At 41.0% G+C, this 19,943-nt stretch overlaps 2 protein-coding genes across 5 annotated transcripts in view; one reads left to right on the plus strand and one right to left on the minus strand.

The window, feature by feature from the left end:
* ptprq (protein tyrosine phosphatase receptor type Q) overlaps nucleotides 1-6,512 on the plus strand; it is a 39,036-nt gene extending 32,524 nt beyond the window's left edge. For 3 of the 4 annotated variants that reach the window (XM_079685511.1, XM_079685513.1, XM_079685512.1), the window contains 6 exons: nucleotides 37-171; nucleotides 455-580; nucleotides 2,878-3,023; nucleotides 3,142-3,277; nucleotides 4,886-5,009; nucleotides 5,111-5,950. In XM_079685511.1, the coding sequence (XP_079541637.1) occupies nucleotides 37-171; nucleotides 455-580; nucleotides 2,878-3,023; nucleotides 3,142-3,277; nucleotides 4,886-5,009; nucleotides 5,111-5,148 (705 nt within the window). In that variant the 3' untranslated portion in view covers nucleotides 5,149-5,950. The other variant, XR_013808934.1, reaches the window with a different exon arrangement.
* The window catches only part of iqsec3b (IQ motif and Sec7 domain ArfGEF 3b), a 28,053-nt gene continuing 14,316 nt past the window's right edge, over nucleotides 6,207-19,943 (minus strand). Inside the window, exons 7-14 of the mRNA XM_079684611.1 lie at nucleotides 15,517-15,740; nucleotides 12,882-13,021; nucleotides 12,604-12,735; nucleotides 12,373-12,472; nucleotides 11,119-11,277; nucleotides 10,829-10,921; nucleotides 9,953-9,999; nucleotides 6,207-8,932 (exon numbers count right to left, since the gene is read on the minus strand). Of these exons, the coding sequence (XP_079540737.1) occupies nucleotides 8,513-8,932; nucleotides 9,953-9,999; nucleotides 10,829-10,921; nucleotides 11,119-11,277; nucleotides 12,373-12,472; nucleotides 12,604-12,735; nucleotides 12,882-13,021; nucleotides 15,517-15,740 (1,315 nt within the window). The 3' untranslated portion in view covers nucleotides 6,207-8,512. The remainder of the gene's footprint in view (nucleotides 8,933-9,952; nucleotides 10,000-10,828; nucleotides 10,922-11,118; nucleotides 11,278-12,372; nucleotides 12,473-12,603; nucleotides 12,736-12,881; nucleotides 13,022-15,516; nucleotides 15,741-19,943) is intronic.

Consider the following 19,943-nt stretch of genomic DNA (forward strand, 5'->3'; position numbering starts at 1 on the left):
ATTACAATATTCAGTCTCTGTGTTTCTGCTCTGTAGGGCTACCTTTGTCCAAATGAGTTCATAGCCACCCAGGGGCCTCTGCCGGGCACCGTGGCTGACTTTTGGAGGATGATCTGGGAAACAGGAACCCGCACCATCGCCATGCTCACACAGTGTTACGAGAAAGGGAGAGTGCGTCATTTGACCCTGTTATGAAAGAGAATTCAGAGGAAAGGAGGGGCATCTTTAAAACTCTGTCAACAGGAGATCTGAGTGTGTGTGTGTGTGTGTGTGTGTGTGTGTGTGTGTGTGTGTGTGTGTGTGTGTGTGTGTGTGTGTGTGTGTGTGTGTGTGTGTGTGTGTGTGTGTGTGTGTGTGTGTGTGTGTGTGTGTGTGTGTGTGTGTGTGTGTGTGTGTGTGTGTGTGTGTGTGCGTGTGTGTATGTGTGTATGTGTATGTGTGCTTGGCATTTCAGATTCGATGTCACAAGTACTGGCCAGAGGACAATAAGCCGATGTCGGTGTTTAGTGACATTCTCATCTCAAAAGTGTCAGAGGAAGTCCTTCCTGACTGGACTGTCAGAACTCTCAAAGTAGAAAAGGTGATTACGCCGACACACCTTACACAATCACACATTCACACACACACACCATGCTGTTCATGCATATGTACACTGAACAAAAATATAAATGCAACACTTTTGTTTTTGCTCCCATTTTTCATGAGATGAACTCAAAGATCTAAAACAGGGGTGGGGAACCTTTTTCCTCACGAGGGCCATTTCAATTTTTTCAACATCCTCCGAGGGCCGTACAAATTATTGACCTCTGCTTAAAAATACTAAAATCACAGCCCATTCATTTCGCCTTTCTTTCATGCTGTACAATGAAAAAGCAACCTCTTAATCCAGATATCTAACCATGACTCGTGCATGCATTCATGTGCACGGTTGTGGCATGACCACCAAAACAGAAAGATATTAGACACAATATGTTTGCAAATGTATTTAGTATCCTATCCATGTGGACATGAGGGGGGGGGGGGGGACCTAACCTTCTCTAGGGGGGTCTGGGGGCATGCTCCCCCGGGATGATTTTTTAAAAAATATTGAAATTAAAAGCATCAATCTGGTGCACTTTGAGAGCAACATTAGGAGATCTAGACATCTCTCAACACCCATATGAAACAGACCTGTAAGCAGATTGACTTTTTTCTTTATGGATATTTTACAAATCACTCCCCTTTCAAACTGTATTCTTGTTTATTAATAACAACTTTTTTTTACTGTCATATAGTATTTTATACCCGTTTACTTTATTCTCTTATTTTTTTATAACTATAATGATCATATAAAGATGTACCTTTACCTCACTGGTTGTAGAAAAAGCTTCTCATATTCGTTAGCATAGCTAGCTAACCAGATGTTAATAACAGCTAAGTTATTGACTGTATGATCAGTATGACAGATGAACAGATCGCCACTGGGCTTTCAACTAAAGACACAGCCACGCAACAACTGCGGCATGTGTACGGCTCCTTATGGGTACTGCTTGGAAGTGCCGGAGCGACTATCTGGTGCTCTCCGTCAGAACTACACCCCTGTCAGACGAGACATGTACCACGTGATGACACGTTATGCTCGTGTTGTGTTCAAGGACCCTGACCTTGTTCAGGAAAAACAGGCACTTGCTTTGTTTGTTTGTGGTCTAGATTTCTTTAATTTTTTTCTTTTTTGCGTGTGTTTATAAATTACCTCGAGGGCCGTACCAAATGGTCTCGCGGGCCGTATACGGCCCGGGGGCCGGAGGTTCCCCACCCCTGATCTAAAACATTTTCTATATACACAAAATAACCATTTCTCTCAAATATTGTTCACAAATCTGAAAAAATCTGTGATAGTGAGCACTTCTCCTTTGCCGAGATAATCCATCCCACCTCAAAGGTGTGGCATATCAAGATGCTGATTAGACAGCATGATTATTGCACAGGTGTGCCTTTACTTTAACCCTAACCCTAACATGTCACCCATTGAGCATGTTTGGGATGCTCTGGATCGGCGTATACGACAGCGTGTTCCAGTTCCTGTCAATATCCAGCAACTTCGCACAGCCATTGAAGAGAAGTGGACCAACATTCCACAGGCCACAATCAACAACCTGATCAACTCTATGCGAAGGAGATGTGTTGCACTGCGTGAGGCAAATGGTGGTCACACCAGATACTGACTGGTTTTCGGACCCCCCCAGACCCCCCCAATAAAGCAAAACTGCACGTTTCAGAGTGGCCTTTTATTGTGGCCAGCCTAACGCACAACTGTGCAATAAATGGTTATTTTGTGTATATAGAAAATGTTTTAGATCTTTGAGGTCATCTCATGAAAAATGGGAGCAAAAAAAAAATGTTGCATTTATATTTTTGTTCAGTGTAGATACTGGATGTGGGCATTTGTTCCGAACTTTGTAATACACAAATATATCCACGTCAATTCTTCCACGTTCATCTAACTGGATAATGTGAACCAAAAAAGTTCCTGTTGCTGCCATTTTCTTTTTAAGTAAATGTTACAGGCCAACAGCTTAAAGAAATAGTTCAACGCTACAGGAAATACACTTGTTTGCTCTCTTATTAAGAGTTAGATGAGAAGATACAAGCTGTTTCCAGTCTTTATGCTAAACTAGTGTAATAGTCTCTGTTTCATATTTAACAGTCAGAAATAAAAGTGGTGTTGAATTATCTAATCTATTTCACAGTGAAAATTGCAAAGTAATTCCAAAATGTCAAACTACTCCTCAATGAACCGTTCTATAGTGAGTAATTTGTTCCATTCCAACCTTTTGAGTTATGTAATCTATATTAATGTTAATCCATCTTTTTTCTTGTATGTATTTCTCTGTGCAGCATGGGCACTACATTCTGGTTCGCCACTTCAACTACACATCGTGGCCTGAGCACGGAGTCCCAGAGTCCTGCAGCACACTCATCAAGTTTGTCCAAGCTGTCCGAGCCCACAGGCACGACAACACCACTATAGTGGTCCACTGCAGGTAAACAGCAATGTACTGACACTTCCTACATTACTGCAAGGTCCTTCAAGTAAATTGGACCGTATACTTTATTCTAATGGACCTTCCTTGACAATCTCCATCTGTCCTTGTTCTTCAGTGCTGGTGTGGGCAGAACTGGTGTATTTATCGCTCTCGACCACCTCATTCAGCACGTCAGAGATCACGACTTTGTGGATATTTATGGCCTGGTGGCTGAACTTCGCAGCGAGAGGATGTGTATGGTACAGAATCTGGTGAGTTGACATTAAATGTAATTGTTCTCTTAGGTTTAATTTCACAAACACAAAGAGGACACACAAAAGAAAAAAAAGGTGTTTTATATTATGTATTCTTTTAAGTTGCTTGAGTACACTTAAGAATCATCAAAGAGTTATAAGTAGCGTTTTGGTTTGTCCCACTTTTTTTAAACTTCTTGTCCTGCTGTGATCCCATCCCCATTTCTTATTTTGACAAAGGGAAAGGATCTGGCAGTGGATTAAAGACATATGCTGAGCAGGGTTTCCCGTCTTAAAACAGCATGAACCTTTCCTAAAATGACTCTTTTCAGTCATTACTTACAGAGGGATGGTGTGTGTCTGCAGGGACCCTGTGCCTGGTGTCTGTGCCTCTCCTCAGTGTTATGCTTTTACTATTTCCTGATGTTCTGTGCATTTCTCCTGTGTGCACATTTTGGCAGTGAAATATGAGCCTGCAGTGTCTGCAGCTCCGAAGCTGCTTGATTCTTTGAGAACGCAGCGTTCCCGACAGCTCACTATTAGCATGGCAATCCAGTCACATACGGATTAAAGCCTCCGCTTTAAGAGGCCATCATTCCATTCAATTATTTTATAACCTCACAAATGTCATTGCCAAGCTACTCGAGCACAGTGTTGTTGAAGAGAGCTTTTAACTGACCCACATTTAACTCTTTTATCTAAAACACTTAACTCAAAGCGAGAGCAAAGGCAGTTATTTTAGATGTGTGTCAGATCTTGTAGAGGTATTTAATAATTACTGATTTCTACCGTACTTTCCATCAGTTTTGCTACATGAGCATCTTTATCATAAAATGACAATTAACTACAATCTTACTAAACTTGCTGAGTGATTTATATTTTTTTTGTGTAAAAAAATAGATAGAAACAAAACAATTGATACAAAATATATATATATATAAATGTAACTCTATAGATTGTTATAGTGAATTATTTTGGCAACAAAAGTGAAAACATGATATGTTGGCAGCCTTGAAATATGGTATCCAGCTCTCTTGCTGTTACACCTCCCTGGGGTGTGGCAGCTGCAGCATTAGGAGTCAAAATCATTTTCATTATTTTAGATGGTTTTTTTCTGTCTTCTGTTAAAGGAAATTAAAATGTTGCTTTGAAAGGTTTGAGTCCTGAAAGAGAGAGGGGAAAAAAAGCTTTAAACTTTAATTAATTGACTAAATCTAATCGGCAATGCAAGATTAATGTGTTTCTTTTTATATATTGAAAGGAAGAAAAAAAACATGGTCATATGTTTTTATTTTTGTTGCCTTCATCAGACAGGAGACAGTAGAGGGTTGACAGATCTCCAGTTTGAATGAAATCAGAGTTGTTGTGATTAAATGGTCAGCACCAGCTACCAGGACCCTCTGACTTAATTATACACCAATTTATTTATTATAAACATCTGCTCAGTATCTGCTAATGTATATGTGTGTGTGTGTGTGTGTGTGTGTGTGTGTGTGTGTGTGTGTGTGTGTGTGTGTGTGTGTGTGTGTGTGTGTGTGTGTGTGTGTGTGTGTGTGTGTGTGTGTGTGTGTGTGTGTGTGTGTGTGTGTGTGTGTGTGTGTGTGTGTGTGTGTGTGTGTGTGTCAGGCCCAGTACATCTTCCTGCACCAAAGTACGCTAGAACTTCTAAACAACAAAGGCAACAGCCAGTCCATCTGGTTTGTCAGCTATTCTGCTCTGGAAAAGATGGACTCCTTGGACGCTATGGAAGGTAAACAACATGTAAACACACACGTGCACCTCTACACACTTAAATAAACACAACACACTCACAGCACAGGGCTCACTCCACTCCTTTGTGCTGGTCTGCAGGTGATGTTGAGCTGGAATGGGAAGAAACCACTATGTAAAGTCTGACCGAGAGACACCTTTTCCTGGGAGAGAGTGGCGCTTGTCGGGAGGCGGCCTGTGCACAAAGGTGGACTGGACTGACCCACTACACAAGGTTAGAGGGGGGTGCAGGAGAAACAGGAAGCGAACAGCACAGTTTAAACTGAGCGATCTGTCAGGCGACTTTGTTCCTCCACCTCAACCCACTTCTCTGCACTGTCCCCCCTTTAATAAACCTCTAGTGAGAAACAAAAGGGAGACAGAATTTGAGAAACGTTTGAAAGAGCGGTGAGCTGACTGTGAGAGCTCTATGACATCTGTAATCTTACAGGCATTTTGCACAAATTGACTCCACTGTGTATTGTAATTATTGTACTATGTTGATATCATCTATGTTTTTGTAAGATAATTTATTCAGCCAAAATGGTGTTTTGTTTCAATCTCTTTGTAAATCTGACTATGTCGAAGAGTGGACAGTATTTACGTTGTGTTTATCCTTTCTCAAGAGTGATTTGCAAAAATAAAAGCAACTTGTATTTTTTCTGGCTTTGATGCTTAAGTTTTTAGTCTCAAATATCTTGTTGTGGTTATCAGTCAGGTATGTCTGGCACTAGTTTTTTTTTTTTATCATTAGTCATTGCTTTTTTCATTGTTTTTTGGCCTTGGAAGCGGTTTTATCGCAAAGCTAGTAGAGATTGGAAAAAAAATAGCTAGCCTTACTCCTCAGTGAATTAGAGAGTGTTTGCTCCACCTACCTTATTTGGCGGACCAACAACACATATTCTGACGGTACAAGTCAGTTTCAATACTGCTTTCTCCTCTGTTAATGAATGAGTCTAGACCCGCTGTGCTGGGTGGACAGGAACACCTGCAGACTGATTTCCCATAAGCTCCTTCATTCAGCCATCCTCCTCACACACCTGGAGCACATTCATCAGAGAGGCCGAGGTGGGGGCACAGAAGCAGACATGGAGACAATTCGGCCGTCAACACACACACACACACACACACACACACACACACACACACACACACACACACACACACACACACACACACAATCAGACAGTCCAGGGCAGAGAGTAAAAACTACTTTATTCTTTCATTCTCTTAGAACAGAAAAAATAAGAAATATTCCATTAGTAAACATGTTGATCTTTAAGAAATCTCCCTTTTTAGAAATATTGTGAGGGTGCAAAGATTAATGACAGTGCTCCACAGTGAGGATGCAGATTGGTGCGTCTCCATGACAACCATAGAGAAGGCAGGGGTTGATGGGAAGGGGTGAGGCAGAACGGAGGGAGGAAGTCGAGAGAGGGGGGAGAAGATGACATAAATCAACCCAACATGCCTGGAACAATTATGATATAAACATATAATCAATTCCCTGTAAATAAAAAATAAAAATAAAAACAATATCATGCTTTTTGTACAAGTCATTCCGAGTTTACAGTAAACAAAGTGGGGTGCTGACTTAAGAAATCAAGCAGTTTCTAAGGTAAATATACGCTGGATTTGCTGTTGCTTTGGCAGCAATTGTGTATGTATGTGTGTGTGTATTTACTGCACATATTCACCAATACAGCATAGCCCTTTACACACCTTAACAGGTGACACAGCCATCTCTTAATAATCTATAATAATATGACACGGTATAATTTCATGATAAATGTGTATCTGCATTAATATAGCATGTGTTACCATGGAAACTGGAGTTTATTCTATAAAAGCTGCCTGTTTCCTGTCTCTCGCAGCGGTAGGATTTAGGACAACCCCTGATGTGAATAATAATCATGATGATAATAAATATAATAATCATAGAAATAATAATTATAATAGCTATTATATCCTCTTTTTTTAAACTAGATTATTCTCTGTACAAATACATACGTAGATACACACACTGGGCAAACTAATCACTTTTTTAGAATAAATCTATATAATCTATTTACAATATATCCAATATATTCTGTGGTGCAAAAGGTACAAGACGTGTTTGGTGTGTCTCAGTTGGATGATTTGCGATCTGCTGTACAAACTGGCTCGAACCATCGACCCTGGAAAGACAACCTGATGATGAAATCAATAAATATTCCATGGACATCTTCAGTTTTCCCCCTGATTAGCATTCAGTATATGAATGCATCTCTGTTTATATAACATTTTCACTGTGCAAGGAAAAATATAATTTGTGAGAGGGGAGTGATGGTGACCTTGGTCTGCCTTGTGTGGAGCAATTTGTGTTCATTTTTAAACTAAAGAGAGTTTTTTAGGCACAGATATTGCCTAAATCCCAAGGTAACAGCAATTGTCACACTAGGTAACCCATTACAAGCAAATATACCGAAGGAGAAAGGCTTGATCTGGCTGTTTTAGTCTTGTTTTGGATTAATTACCAGTTCCACTCCCTGCTGCCCATGAGTAAGCAGACTGAACACACACGCTGCTCTCAGATATTATATGTTCCAGTGCAGCAAATCCTCTCCTGAGCTGTGTGAGGGCAAACAGAATCAGGGCCCTCACACACCACTGTGAACATGTCTGCATACACAAGTTTAGGAAAACAAACAACAATGAAACACAAAAAAGTATGATTGTCATCAGGTTTTAGGTTAATTGAGTGAGTATCAACATCATAGCTTACTGCCCTTTACTGCACACGGCAGGGTGGAGATGCTTGAGCTTTTTACCTTTTTCTTGGCATATATCGTCACCCAATCATTAACTATCCACTCGGAAATAAAGGAAACAAATATACTGACACTACTGTCAAGACATGAGGAAAAAAAGCATTGCAGTGAGAAGCTACATTAGCTCTGCTGAAATTACTCTAAGCTCATTCGATCGAAACCAAAGACCAAAAAAAAGGGTGAGAACTTAACATCAATATCCTGAAAGAGAGCTAAAAAAAACTTGTATCCATATTTCAAGCCCTCCCTTTTCCTCTCAGGACCGCCGGTTTGCTCTTCTGATCTGGCTCCCTGGTTTCACAGTTATAGCTCTCAGACACATTTATTGGATAGGTGACATTTTAAAAATGCAAAGTCACAAGATCTTTTGAAGAGTGTGAAATCTAGACAGACAACACCATCAGCTACCGGGTGACATGTTGGACAAAAGAAAGGAGAAAAGCTGTCTTTCGAAATGGCATCAAATCTAGTCCAAGTTCAAAAAAGCCACCACTGAGTCAGGACTCTGAATAAAGTCCTGTTGGTGTCCTTTTCCTTTGTCATTTTTTCCGACTTACACAGTATATTCCTCACTTTTATTTAGCAATGCTTTAATCTGACCACTCAAAGGGAGTTGGCTAGCACTCCAGCATGTGTGTGTCGCTGTGTGAGTGAGGGGCTCAAGTCCGGCCCCCAGGGTTCATAGAGGAGCCTCTTAGACGATGCTGCGGGAGCCGCTGGAGTTGCGCCTGCGCATGAGAGGCATGGTGTGGTGGAGGGGCCTGGGTGAGTCAGGGGGACAGAACTGGTGGGGGTGGTTGTAAGGTGGAGGGGGAGGCGGCAGAGGAGGCTGGGGGCTGTCCCCCTCTCTGACATGCACAGGCGTGGACATGGCCGACTGTATGAGCTGATGTGTGGCTGGGCCTTGGCTGAGGAAGGCCTCCATCCGCCCCCGCCCGCTCTGGTCCACCACGATCAACTTCACTATCTGCTGGCACTGGATGAGTGTTTCTGGACGGAGGTCTCCAGGCTGCACGGGGCTGAGCAGGGCGGGGGGCGCGGTCAGAGCCAGAGGCAGGGACTCAATGCTGGGCGGGCTCAGTTGATAGGTCTGCAGCCTGTTGTGAATTGACACCTAGTTTAGGAACAGTCAGAGAACGCATGAGGAGTTACCAGCCTGAACGCAGCCTCTACGCAGCCCTCTGGTGTGTTACGCACATGGGCATTCAGGCATGCAGGTTGGTATGCAGAGCGAGCGCATGCAAAACACACACTCCGTCTCTCTTTTTCTCCCAATCATGTTTATTTACATGATTTAAACTTTCTCTCAAAAGATGTTTTACACACAACAGCCCAGAAACAGAAAAAGGTAACGGGATAAGAAGAGATTTTGGTCAGAGGTCATGACGTGAACGTTTTGATTTTGATGTGTTTGTGGGTGTGCGAACATGGTAAATGAGTGGCAGAATGAGAAGCTAAAAGTTGAAGGGAGTGTCAGGAAAGGAGAGGTGACACCGAGGGCGTAGTGTCTCCCTAACACACTATGTACAACTCTAAAGGACTGACTGAGAGGCAGGGGAGAGAGGAAAGAATGGAAAGGATAGAAACAGAGGAAATTGGAAAGGGGTAAACGGCCTCTATGACTGTACTGTATGCTGAGTTAAAATAAGGGCTGGTTTCACAGACATTCCCCCACCCACACACACTCAGACTGTTAACACTATCAAGCTTATCTGGCTTTGTACTTTAGATGGTATTCTAGGAGCCAGCCAGGCTTATGGTGGCTTGCAAAAGCTTATACAGTAAGGCTGGCAGCAGCAGCTGATGAAAGAAGGGATGCTGTATGGCAAGTAGAGTGGCTGCTGATCCACTCACGAGGCACACGGAGAGATAGTTTGGAGCGCCACTATTGCACACTCCTCTCAGCGGCCTTTGTATCTGTGCCTGCAAAGTGGGGATGTGCCTGAGGCCGAGCTCTTTTAAAGCAAAGCACAAAGTAAACCTTTTTTCCAGGATGAGTCCCTATCTAGTCGCTCATTCACACACGCAAACACACACAGACAGACACAGACACACACAGACAGGCAGAACCACACCCACATAGCAGGGGACACATGCACTTACCTGAGGGAGGCAAGAGTGGCTTAGCACTTACCTCTACTGTGTTGTTGTTGCCAGTTTTATCGTACACATCCTGTTGGCCTGTGGGGAGAAAGGCGTCTATTTGTAACTCAATGGGAGATTAAAGTTTCATGAACAGAATGTTAAAATTCCGAATCAGTACTTTGCACAGGTGGCAGTCACTTTTTATAAAGGAAGAGTTTAGCATTTTAGGAATATACCTATTTGCTTTATTCCTCAGGGTTGGATGAATCACATGAATACTTCTGTCATGTCTGTCTGGTAAATACTCGCTCATGCACTGAGAAAACTGAACCGTTGACAATTTTCACATAACTGTATTATTATTATTATTATTATTGGTAAGTTAAAAGCAACTATATTAGGTTGAAGCTAATATTTTGTATATTTAACTTAATATTATTGCTTTCAACTAACATAATACAGTGACATCTGTTGACCTAATACATTTCATTAAAGTCACCGTTTCAGTTTTTTCAGTGTGGGAACAACTCAGCTAAGCATTAAGGCAGCAAACAGAAGGATTCAGCAAACTATATGCAGTTTTTACAAAATCCTTGAAACCAGCAACTCTAAAGCTCACTAATTAACATGTTGTGTCTTGGGTGTTTAATCCATACAAAAACTATTAACCTTAAGTAATGCAAATACTGCAATGTTGTTTTTGGGGGAACAAACCCATTAAAAAAGCCACAATTAGAGAAAAGTTAAACGATATAATCATAATGTATTCCTTTTTCATGTTCATATTCGCTGTTGTTGGATTATTCATGCACCAATCTTCCATGAAGTTGTCCTATTTTTATACATTGCCTTGAGTAATGTATGCATTGTTATGAGTAATGAATGCGGTGTTATGAATTTTATGCTGCACGAGCAAAACCAGCACCTGAGGGTGAGCCGTGTCCTGTGTGTGTGTCCACTTGCCCACCATTGGTGTGTATGCTGTGTGGCTGGATGCCTTGTTGCCGCTCCAACTCCCCTGTAACACAAATAGGAAATTGCAACCAGCGACTATATACTATGCATATATATTATTCACATGTACATACATAATTGTGTACAAATTATTTACCAGGAAAAAAGTATTGTTGTTAATAAAATCTATTTTTCTAATCATAATATACAGTATGTATCTGTTAGCATGTGCATATGCTGAGGTGTGAGTGCTGCACTTACACTGGATGTGTATCTGCTCCATCTCATTGACCTCTGTGATCGCCTCTCGGAGCTCCTCTGCAAACTTCCTGAGCTCTTCTCCGCTCGGGGAGCAGAAACTCACCAGCTGCTTCTTCTCTGAGGTAAACGGGCTCAGCATGGTGATGCCATGGGCGTAGTCTGATGAGACAGCAACAACAAGGTTTCAAAGAGAAAAAGGAATTACTTTCACCATGACTTTGATTTCAAAATAGGATACAGGTTCTTCTAAATATTTTGTTGTTGATCTTTTAAACTTCAATTTAACTTCACAAAATGGTGCTAAGAATACCTGCAAGAACTCATGCTTTGAGCTTAATGACCAAATTATTTTTCTGTTGGCAGGAATGGTTTCTTGAAGATTTTCAACAAAGGGTTTGCAGAAATATTAGGAGGCTCATATTCACTGAAGGCCAGTAGTTTTCTATTTATTTCTCATACAACACATTCAGCTATGCTAGTGTCATGACTCAATTAATGTCTTTTAAATCAAGTAAAGGCATTCATATCCTTCACATTATAAATTATTATCATTTCGTTAGACTTCATCAGTTCAAATCCTTCATGTGTTTTATTCTTTGATTTAAGATCAATAACCTGCAAAAATACTGACAACCCTATCAGCCTCAACTGTACAACGGTTAGAATGCTAACATGCTAAGCATGGTTAAAATTTGAATTAGCTTTAAGCCATTATTACCACTGTGTTGTATCAGGCTATAACTCATTAATCTGAAAAGTGAGCCAGTGTGGAAGTGTCTTAAACCTGCTTTCCATCCAATACCAAGAAGGTTGCTCCACTGGTTTCAGAAAACATCTGGTTAAATAGCAGTCCATGCTGACGTGTGTGTTGTCTCACTGGCTAGTTTCAAGTATTTGTGGTTACCTGTGATTCCCAGGTCACTCTGGTTGCCATCCTTGTTTTAGTTTTAGAACTTTCACCCTTTTCACAGTGTGTCTTAAATTCATAAAAGTTCATTGAGTTGCCTAAAAAATATCTTGTTAAGTGTTAAGATGTAGGCTTTAAGGCTAGATTCTTGCAAGCAAGCACATTTCCTGGAAGTGTTCGTTGACATGAGTGTGTTCATTTAGTTTTAATGATGGCCCTATGACACAATCAACGTGTGGGTTTGACAGACAATGATGTTGACGGCTCTCATAGTTGGGTCAGCATTTTTCCAGCACCAGGTTGAAACTACTGAGAATAAATTGCAGCAGAGTAAAAAAGCATCTTACATTCATTGCTGAAGAGGTGAAACTGCATTCCCAGTAGGCCCATAGCTTTACAGAAGGTGTATGAGGCCGAGGTTTTCTTCTTGGGACACAGCTTTAGAATCTAGAGTGGAGACATAAAAAACACCAACGCGGTGAATATAATGATCCGATTTTGTATGAACTGACAATAAAATGTGGTTTAAGGAGCGTATTGAGAGTATAGTAGTGAGTCACTGAAAATAGGTTGCTCACCAGCAGCAGGTCATTGAAGAGGAAGACCTCTCTCTGGAGCTGGGAGAGCTTCTGTTTGTGGGCCTTGTTTGCGTCAGGCACCTCAAACAGACGGCAGCAGCACACCAGACGTCTGTGGGGCACGGCGAGGATCTACGGAGTAATGGTTAAAGAGATGGAGATGACAGAATGCAGTGAAATAAAACATGACACAAGAGAAAGTGAGACAGTACAAACAAGTAGAGACAGCTCTCTGAAATGAGAGAAAAAGGGGGAGCACAAACAATAAATTCACTCACAGTTTTCAGGCCCAGGATGGACTGCTCCACGCGGCTCACATAGGTGACGTGGTCCTCGTTGGAGCGGAGCTCTCTTTGTTGGATCCTTTCATAAATACCTGCAACCATCTCTCTGGGGATGTCTGCTCCATCATCCACACCTTAGGGAAGGACGGCCCAGAACAGAAGAAGTGTGACAGGTCACTATCAAGGTAAGTACTTCGCCTTTATTCACTTTTGCTATGTCTGTGTCAAGCTTATCATTCTCTTATGGCACACATGTAGTTTACAATGATAACAAAAGCACATTTACCAATATCATTTTCTAGTACAATGGACCCTTGACTTCAGACTTTCACCATAGATGTGGTAATTTGAAGATGTACGGTAGATAGCTAGCTATTAAAGTTAACGTTATCTACATACTGTAAGTTGTCGATGTAATGTTTCCAGCTGACAGCCTACGTTTTTAAAATAACAATTGGTTTAGTTATGTCAGAAGTGTTTTAAACTGTAAGATTGTGATGAAAATGCATGTGTTTGTGAAGCAGTGAGCATATGACGGATTATACTGCATGAGTTGTGTCAACAGTTTTTATCTGACTTCTAGACATAGTTCTGCTGTTGTTAAACCTGGCCAACATTTACTGTAATTCATCAGGGATTCGATTTGCTTTTGGCCTTTTTTAGGTTCTCCGTTAACCATGGAGGCACGAGGGAAAACAGTGATTTCTTCAGGAATCCAAGGAAACACCCTGTGATGTATTGATATACATTGGCATTTTAAAGAGTGTAGTATCTATTTAGTGTTAGTGATTCTGGAAAGAGATTGGTGCTATTTGAACCCAACAGTCAATACAAATCCCCTAATCCAGATGTATCCTCCCTCTCAATCTCACATACCATTCTCTTCATACATCCATGGCCTTGACCATGCAGGCGAAAATGAACGCTATCTCCTGCGTTGCTCGGTCAGAGGAGTCATTTTGTTTGTTAGCTGCTAACAAAGCCAGGGTGGTGAATGAAGAGCAGTGTACACACATAACAGACTAAATGTGTGTATTAGATTAGTATTACTCAACCGTATTACGTTAAATGGTGATAAATAGATGATGTTAAATTGGTTGTATACTTATTTGTAATTGATTTATTTTGCATAATTATTTTAATTGAAACTAATGGAAGTTCTTTCCATGTAATGTCAATGCCAAAACTATTCAAATAAAAAATAGACACCATTAGTAAAACATTTAAAATTTGTTTTGTTTTGAATTATTGTATTATTCATGATGTTCACTGTAAATTAAAGAATTTCACAGTGCAGATCCTCTGAGAGTTTAGCAACAGCACAGTGGAAGGGGTCCAAATTATACGCTTAGTAATTATTCAATTTGAAAGATTCTTTGTGAGCTCATATCATTTTAATTTGTTAATTTCTTTAATTTTAAGATGTTTCAGCAACATTAGCTTAATTTCATTGTAGGTTTTGCAGCTTTAAATGACAACATTTGCTTTTATCCCAGTATGTCTGCTGTCATTGTGTTATGGTGGAGAACCCTCTTCAGCTCACAAATAAAAAATGACTTGCACGATATTAAGAGAAACAAGATATTAAAATATATTTTATGGTGTTCTCTTCCATTAAAGGTGGGGTAGGTAAGTTTGAGAAACCGGCTCCAGATGCACTTTTTGTTATATTCCATGGAATGCTCTTAACATCCCGATAGCAATGAATATCTTAAGTGCTTTGACAAAAAATCCATACAAATGTTCATCTGTGGAAGCCGTAGTACTGTAAAAAGCACGACCAATCATTTTAGCCGGCCCGGCTAAAATAACTGGATGGCCTACCTGCCTGTCAGCCTTCCATCTGTGCACAAACTTATCTCGTGCCCTCATTGGTCATGTGCGCGTTCGTGTGTTGGAGGAGGGGCTCTGTAAGGAAGTACCAGATTTCTTCCGGCTGTGTATTTTCAAATTCTAGCGCACTCAAGCTGGTTTCTCCAAAATTACCCACCCCACCTTTAACTGAAGGTACGAATTAAAGTCAAACTTCTCATTTTCAAACTCTAGTTGCATTAAATGTATGCATCTGTTCAACCGCTGTATGGAGAGCGTTTTTGAGAGCCTCAGGTGATGGGATGCCTCTAGAAAGCCGAGCTCATATCGTTAAATCTACGCTAAGTGAGCCTTAATTAAATGGGTCAATGCCACAGCCTCTGGAGCAGAGCTTCGAGTCAAGGATATCAGGAATCTCATCCTGCACAGCTGATGGTTTCCTTGATGGTAGCGCGCACAGGCAAGCACCCGCCGCCTCTTTGAGTAATTGACTTCACTTCAAGAAGCTGCCACTCAAAAGCCTGATAGTGAGGCTGAAGAGGGGTTGATAGAGAGTGCTTGTTGTAAAACTTTGAATTTCCTTGCCCTCTGCTCTCTTTTTCGTCCTCCCTATCATTGTGGCATATCTCGCAGATGGATCTCTTTGTGAAAATGTTGCGAAATGTGCATGTGTGTCTACATGTGGTTACTATTATATAACCAAATTCGCTGCTCATAGAACCACTTGCCATAAATATAGGATCACATCACCATCCCTGAGATGAGTCACACAGCTTTGATATGAAACTCTCTCATACATGAATTTGGACACACTAACCTCTGAGGTTGCGAATGAAGTCATCAAGGCCCATTTTGCGCTGGGGTTTGATGTTGGGCGAGTACATGTCAGTGTTGAGGAGGACCACAGCGAAAGCCAGGATGAAGATGGTGTCAGGGTTATGAAACTGCTGCACCACATCAGGATTACACATACAGTACCTCTGGCTGTGGAGGGAAAATAGGACAGCAGAGTTATATATAAAAAAATTAAATGTGACATTTCTCGTTCACATCTTCGTCTCCACATTGGTCTGGATACTTGGAAATTATAACACTATTCAAGAACCCAAAAAACTAGTACCATAAGCAGCCTCAAAACATTCACATATTTAGTTGTAGAGAAGAGTTTGGGGGATAGGCATAAGGAAAAAAATAGAGCATTAAGTATGAACGTTCAGTGTTAGTGCAAAGCATTCAACTAGCAGTAGCACATCAACTGAATGTACAAGTATCTTTCAAATCCTGAGGAGTTGTTTTGCATTTGTAAGGTTAACAGCATTCAGTATGTTCTAACTGTGTTGTTTCTTTTGGTGTTACTATCACTGTTACAACAAAATACATTTCAGTATGGACAAGTTAGAACCACAAGTTGGGTGTATGATACCAAAATAGCATACCTATATATACCCTTCTGTTTGGTTTTAGATTCAGATTAAATTGCATCCCAGACAAATCATTGTTGGCCTTATCTACACACTGAACTGAATATAACAACATCCATTGAACTGTTACCAAACCACCACAACAACCAAGCCAGTCTGATTCTATTATTGATAAGACCCCTATTCAGAACATACCGATATGAGGGTCGAAATATTCCAGCAACAAAAACATAAACAACATGAACTGAGTGAATATGATAATATCTTAATAACTGAGGACCATATTTTAGGAAACTGCAGGATTTTACTGCTGCACTGGCGTGAAATCACACTCAGGTTCCAGTTTTTCAAGTACACCCAAAAGTAAGTCTATTCCAACAGCCCTACAATAAATCCTACCTCGATGAGGCTTTTAATATTAATATCATCTAAAATCACGATGCTTGATTCTGAGGCGTGTTCCACATATTTTGTCCACCACATTTATAATAAATGAGGACATATTGAATATTAGAAACACCTCCTAACATAGTATCTTCAGGCTCACAGAAGCAATGTACCAAAACGTAATGATGTGCTCCCTCCTCCGTCATTGTGCCCAACTGCACCCTCAAATCCTGAAATGTCCTTTTAGATTGAACTAACACAAACAGAGAGCGCAGCGTTCAGAGAGAGCAGTACAAACTGTTAACGTTTTATAAAGTAATACATCTAAAAGTGACGTTTTCCTTCAGTGGGATGGACGCATTAAGGCCAATATCTCTGCATACAAGCTGCATCATTTTTTATTCTGACTGATTCAAAAACTCGCTGACTGTAACTTCCACTCAGACGTGAGGAGCTCTACCATAAATGGGACTGACAGGAGACAGGAAACATTTGGCAAATGTCTCTGCCCTAGGTGAGGTAATGCCCAGTCTGCTTTGTTACCAGAGATCATGCATTTGGACATGCTTTGCTCCATCGCTGCCCACAGGCTTCACAAACTCTCACTTCCACCCCTTCTCCCCCCCACAGCTCCCTCCCTATCTTTCTTACTGTCACTTGCACTCACACAGTGGGCCATTTCAGTGGAGGGAGGCTTTTATCTCCGCAGCCAGGCAGGATGCAGACATGCAGAGGGCTGCTTTTCTCCAGAGGACTATGTAGTTGTCAGAGCATATGCAAACCAGAGTCCACATCTGAGACCAGCACAACCAGAAAGCCTTTCCCAGACCCCCCCCAACACAATATCTAAGGCCAAAGTACTGACTGCAGCACAGTTCAGTAGCAATGCCTTTGTTCGAGGAAGAACAGATCCTGCTCGGCACCCACAAAATGATCCAGATATCATTTGCACACGTACACAGAGAGGCAAAAACAAGCCTCCCCATTTGTCATCTTGATGTAAGTCTGCAGCAAATTCATCAAAGACTTAGAGCAAAGCCATTTCTATGTATGAGTGCATAGGCAAACTAATAGACATGTTCATAGATGTGTAAGTGCATATGTAAGCTGAGTGAATAAATAAACAGATTGTGTTTAATTGTGTATGTGTGTGTGTGTGTGTGTGTGTGTGTGTGTGTGTGTGTGTGTGTGTGTGTGTGTGTGTGTGTGTGTGTGTGTGTGTGTGTGTGTGTGTGTGTGTGTGTGTGTGTGTGTGTGTGTGTGTGTGTGCGTGCGTGCGTGTGTGTGTATTTGTGCTTCATTCACACATTTTCATGCACGGATCTCCATCTTATGTAACCAGTTTATTTAAACACTAGCTTCCAATCTCTTATCTTCATTTCTGCATATGAAAGTTGCATGCCAGCTGGCACCAATACAGCTTCGTATAAAAGAACTACTCACGACAAGAGTACAACACGCTTCAAACAGATGACATAACAACCGTTACATAACAGACATGGCATGGGATGTCTGGCTGTCCCGATAAAAGCTTGCTTGATTCTGACCTATACACACAGCTCCAACTACAGTGTTGTCTCAGATCACCGATGAATTTGTAATCTGCACCCAGGGGCTTAGAAAGAATGATTGAGTGCGATGTGATTAACTGATGACCGCGGTGGGTGTTCTGATTGGCCCCTCAAATCAGAGGCAGAGAGAGGAAGTGTCATGATGACTGCTCCTTTTGCTCTTTCCTCTCACTATTTCTTGCTTGGAATAATAACACACTTAATACATAGGGCTGGTGATGATGTTGAACATTATGAGGGACCTGGAGTTTATTTTTAGTCAATCCTAGATAATCCGACCTGCTGCAGTAAATACTCAGAGCACCACATGTGTATAAATCCGCGGCTGTAAAAAACATTTGTGTTATTTAGTCTAGTCAAAGTAACGTTTAATGTAAAACTACAAAACCCAGCTGTTTTTTAAGCAAACAAAGAAACTACACCCTGAAGAAGGCTGTATGTGCTGCACACATTGTTGTTATTTTAACCCAGCTTTTAACATTTACAAGCATCCTCTGTTTTTAACTTTTTGCCAGAGGATTGCTTGTGGCCTTTCTCGTTTCGAGCACCTTCATGACACATGACACAACCTCTGAGTTGTTTGACCTTTATATTTGCTCCTATTTTAATCAGCCATGCTATCGGGTGTGTCAAGAAACAGCAATGTTGATATGTATGCCCCCCTCAGGGTGAATTGTAACTTGGAGATCCTTTGACGTTTCATTTGATACCATTATGCAATCAAAATTCAAATGTGTCCAAAACTGTCTTTGCAATAGACTCCAAGGAAGCAATAGGCTTGGGGCAAGGTGCCACAGGCAGGGCGAGACACTTCGAAAATTACTAAGAAATTATCTAAGAAGTAGTTGTTTTTTTCATGGGATTTGTCACCAGAAATTAAGAAAACAAATCATTACCACAAAAGTGAAAATTAAAATCAGCAGCTCAAACTAAGACAACACATTTTGGATGCTGAAATGCATCCACAATGCTCAAAACTTGAAGTACATTTGCACTCATCTAACATTGAATTATACAAGCAACTGAGTGTCAGAAGGACATCTTGAATTCAGTTGACAAGGTGGTGACATTGTTGAGCAGATCAACAATGGGAGATTCAAAGTACAATGCAATGCAACCAATAACCCTGAAATAAAAAAACAATAATGGCATTTCCATTGCATTCTTAGTCCAGGGAGCAATCTGTGTATTTTACCGGGATATCTCAAGGACAATGGTAGCCAGGGGATAAGGCAACCATTGTAGCTCCTATTCGTCTGAACACTTTGTTTTTAACTGAAATAACTTTGAGTCAGAAGTTAAAATAGCATAAAAAACTGTTTCTATCCAGGAGTTTGTTGGAGTCTAAGCTAGACGGTCCACTTAAATGCACAAAGGCAGCTTGCAAGCTACAGTGGGTCTTTCTAGGTATTAAAATTTGTATTATTCAGCAAATAGGCTCATACATTTTAGTGACTGGAGGGCAAGAGTCAGCACTGACTAAATGAGCAGGAAACTAGCCTGAGCTAAAACCTCAGGACTCAGGAGTACCAAACATGGACTCATACATATTCATGTGTGATTTTGGATGGAAATGGCCACGCAAAAGTCACGCACATACTGTACAATCAGGCTGGAGAGGCCGAATATTTGGCCAGAAAATGTCATCCATTCGAGAAAGTTATGAGATGGAGCATCTTTTTTGTGCCGATGTAATGCACACTGATTGCCTGCAGCTCAGATCATGATTGGCTGACTATCTAACACCGCTAAGTTTAGTCAAAGGTTTCAGGCAATCAGTGTAATTTGTTAATTATACATGGCTGTGGTTTCATCAGAGCATGCCGGCAGAACCAGTTCAACACTTTGTCTTTACTGTCGCCCTA

Source organism: Notothenia rossii (genome assembly GCF_949606895.1).
Source record: "Notothenia rossii genome assembly, chromosome: 5".
In the NCBI taxonomy this organism is placed as follows: Eukaryota; Metazoa; Chordata; class Actinopteri; order Perciformes; family Nototheniidae; genus Notothenia; species Notothenia rossii.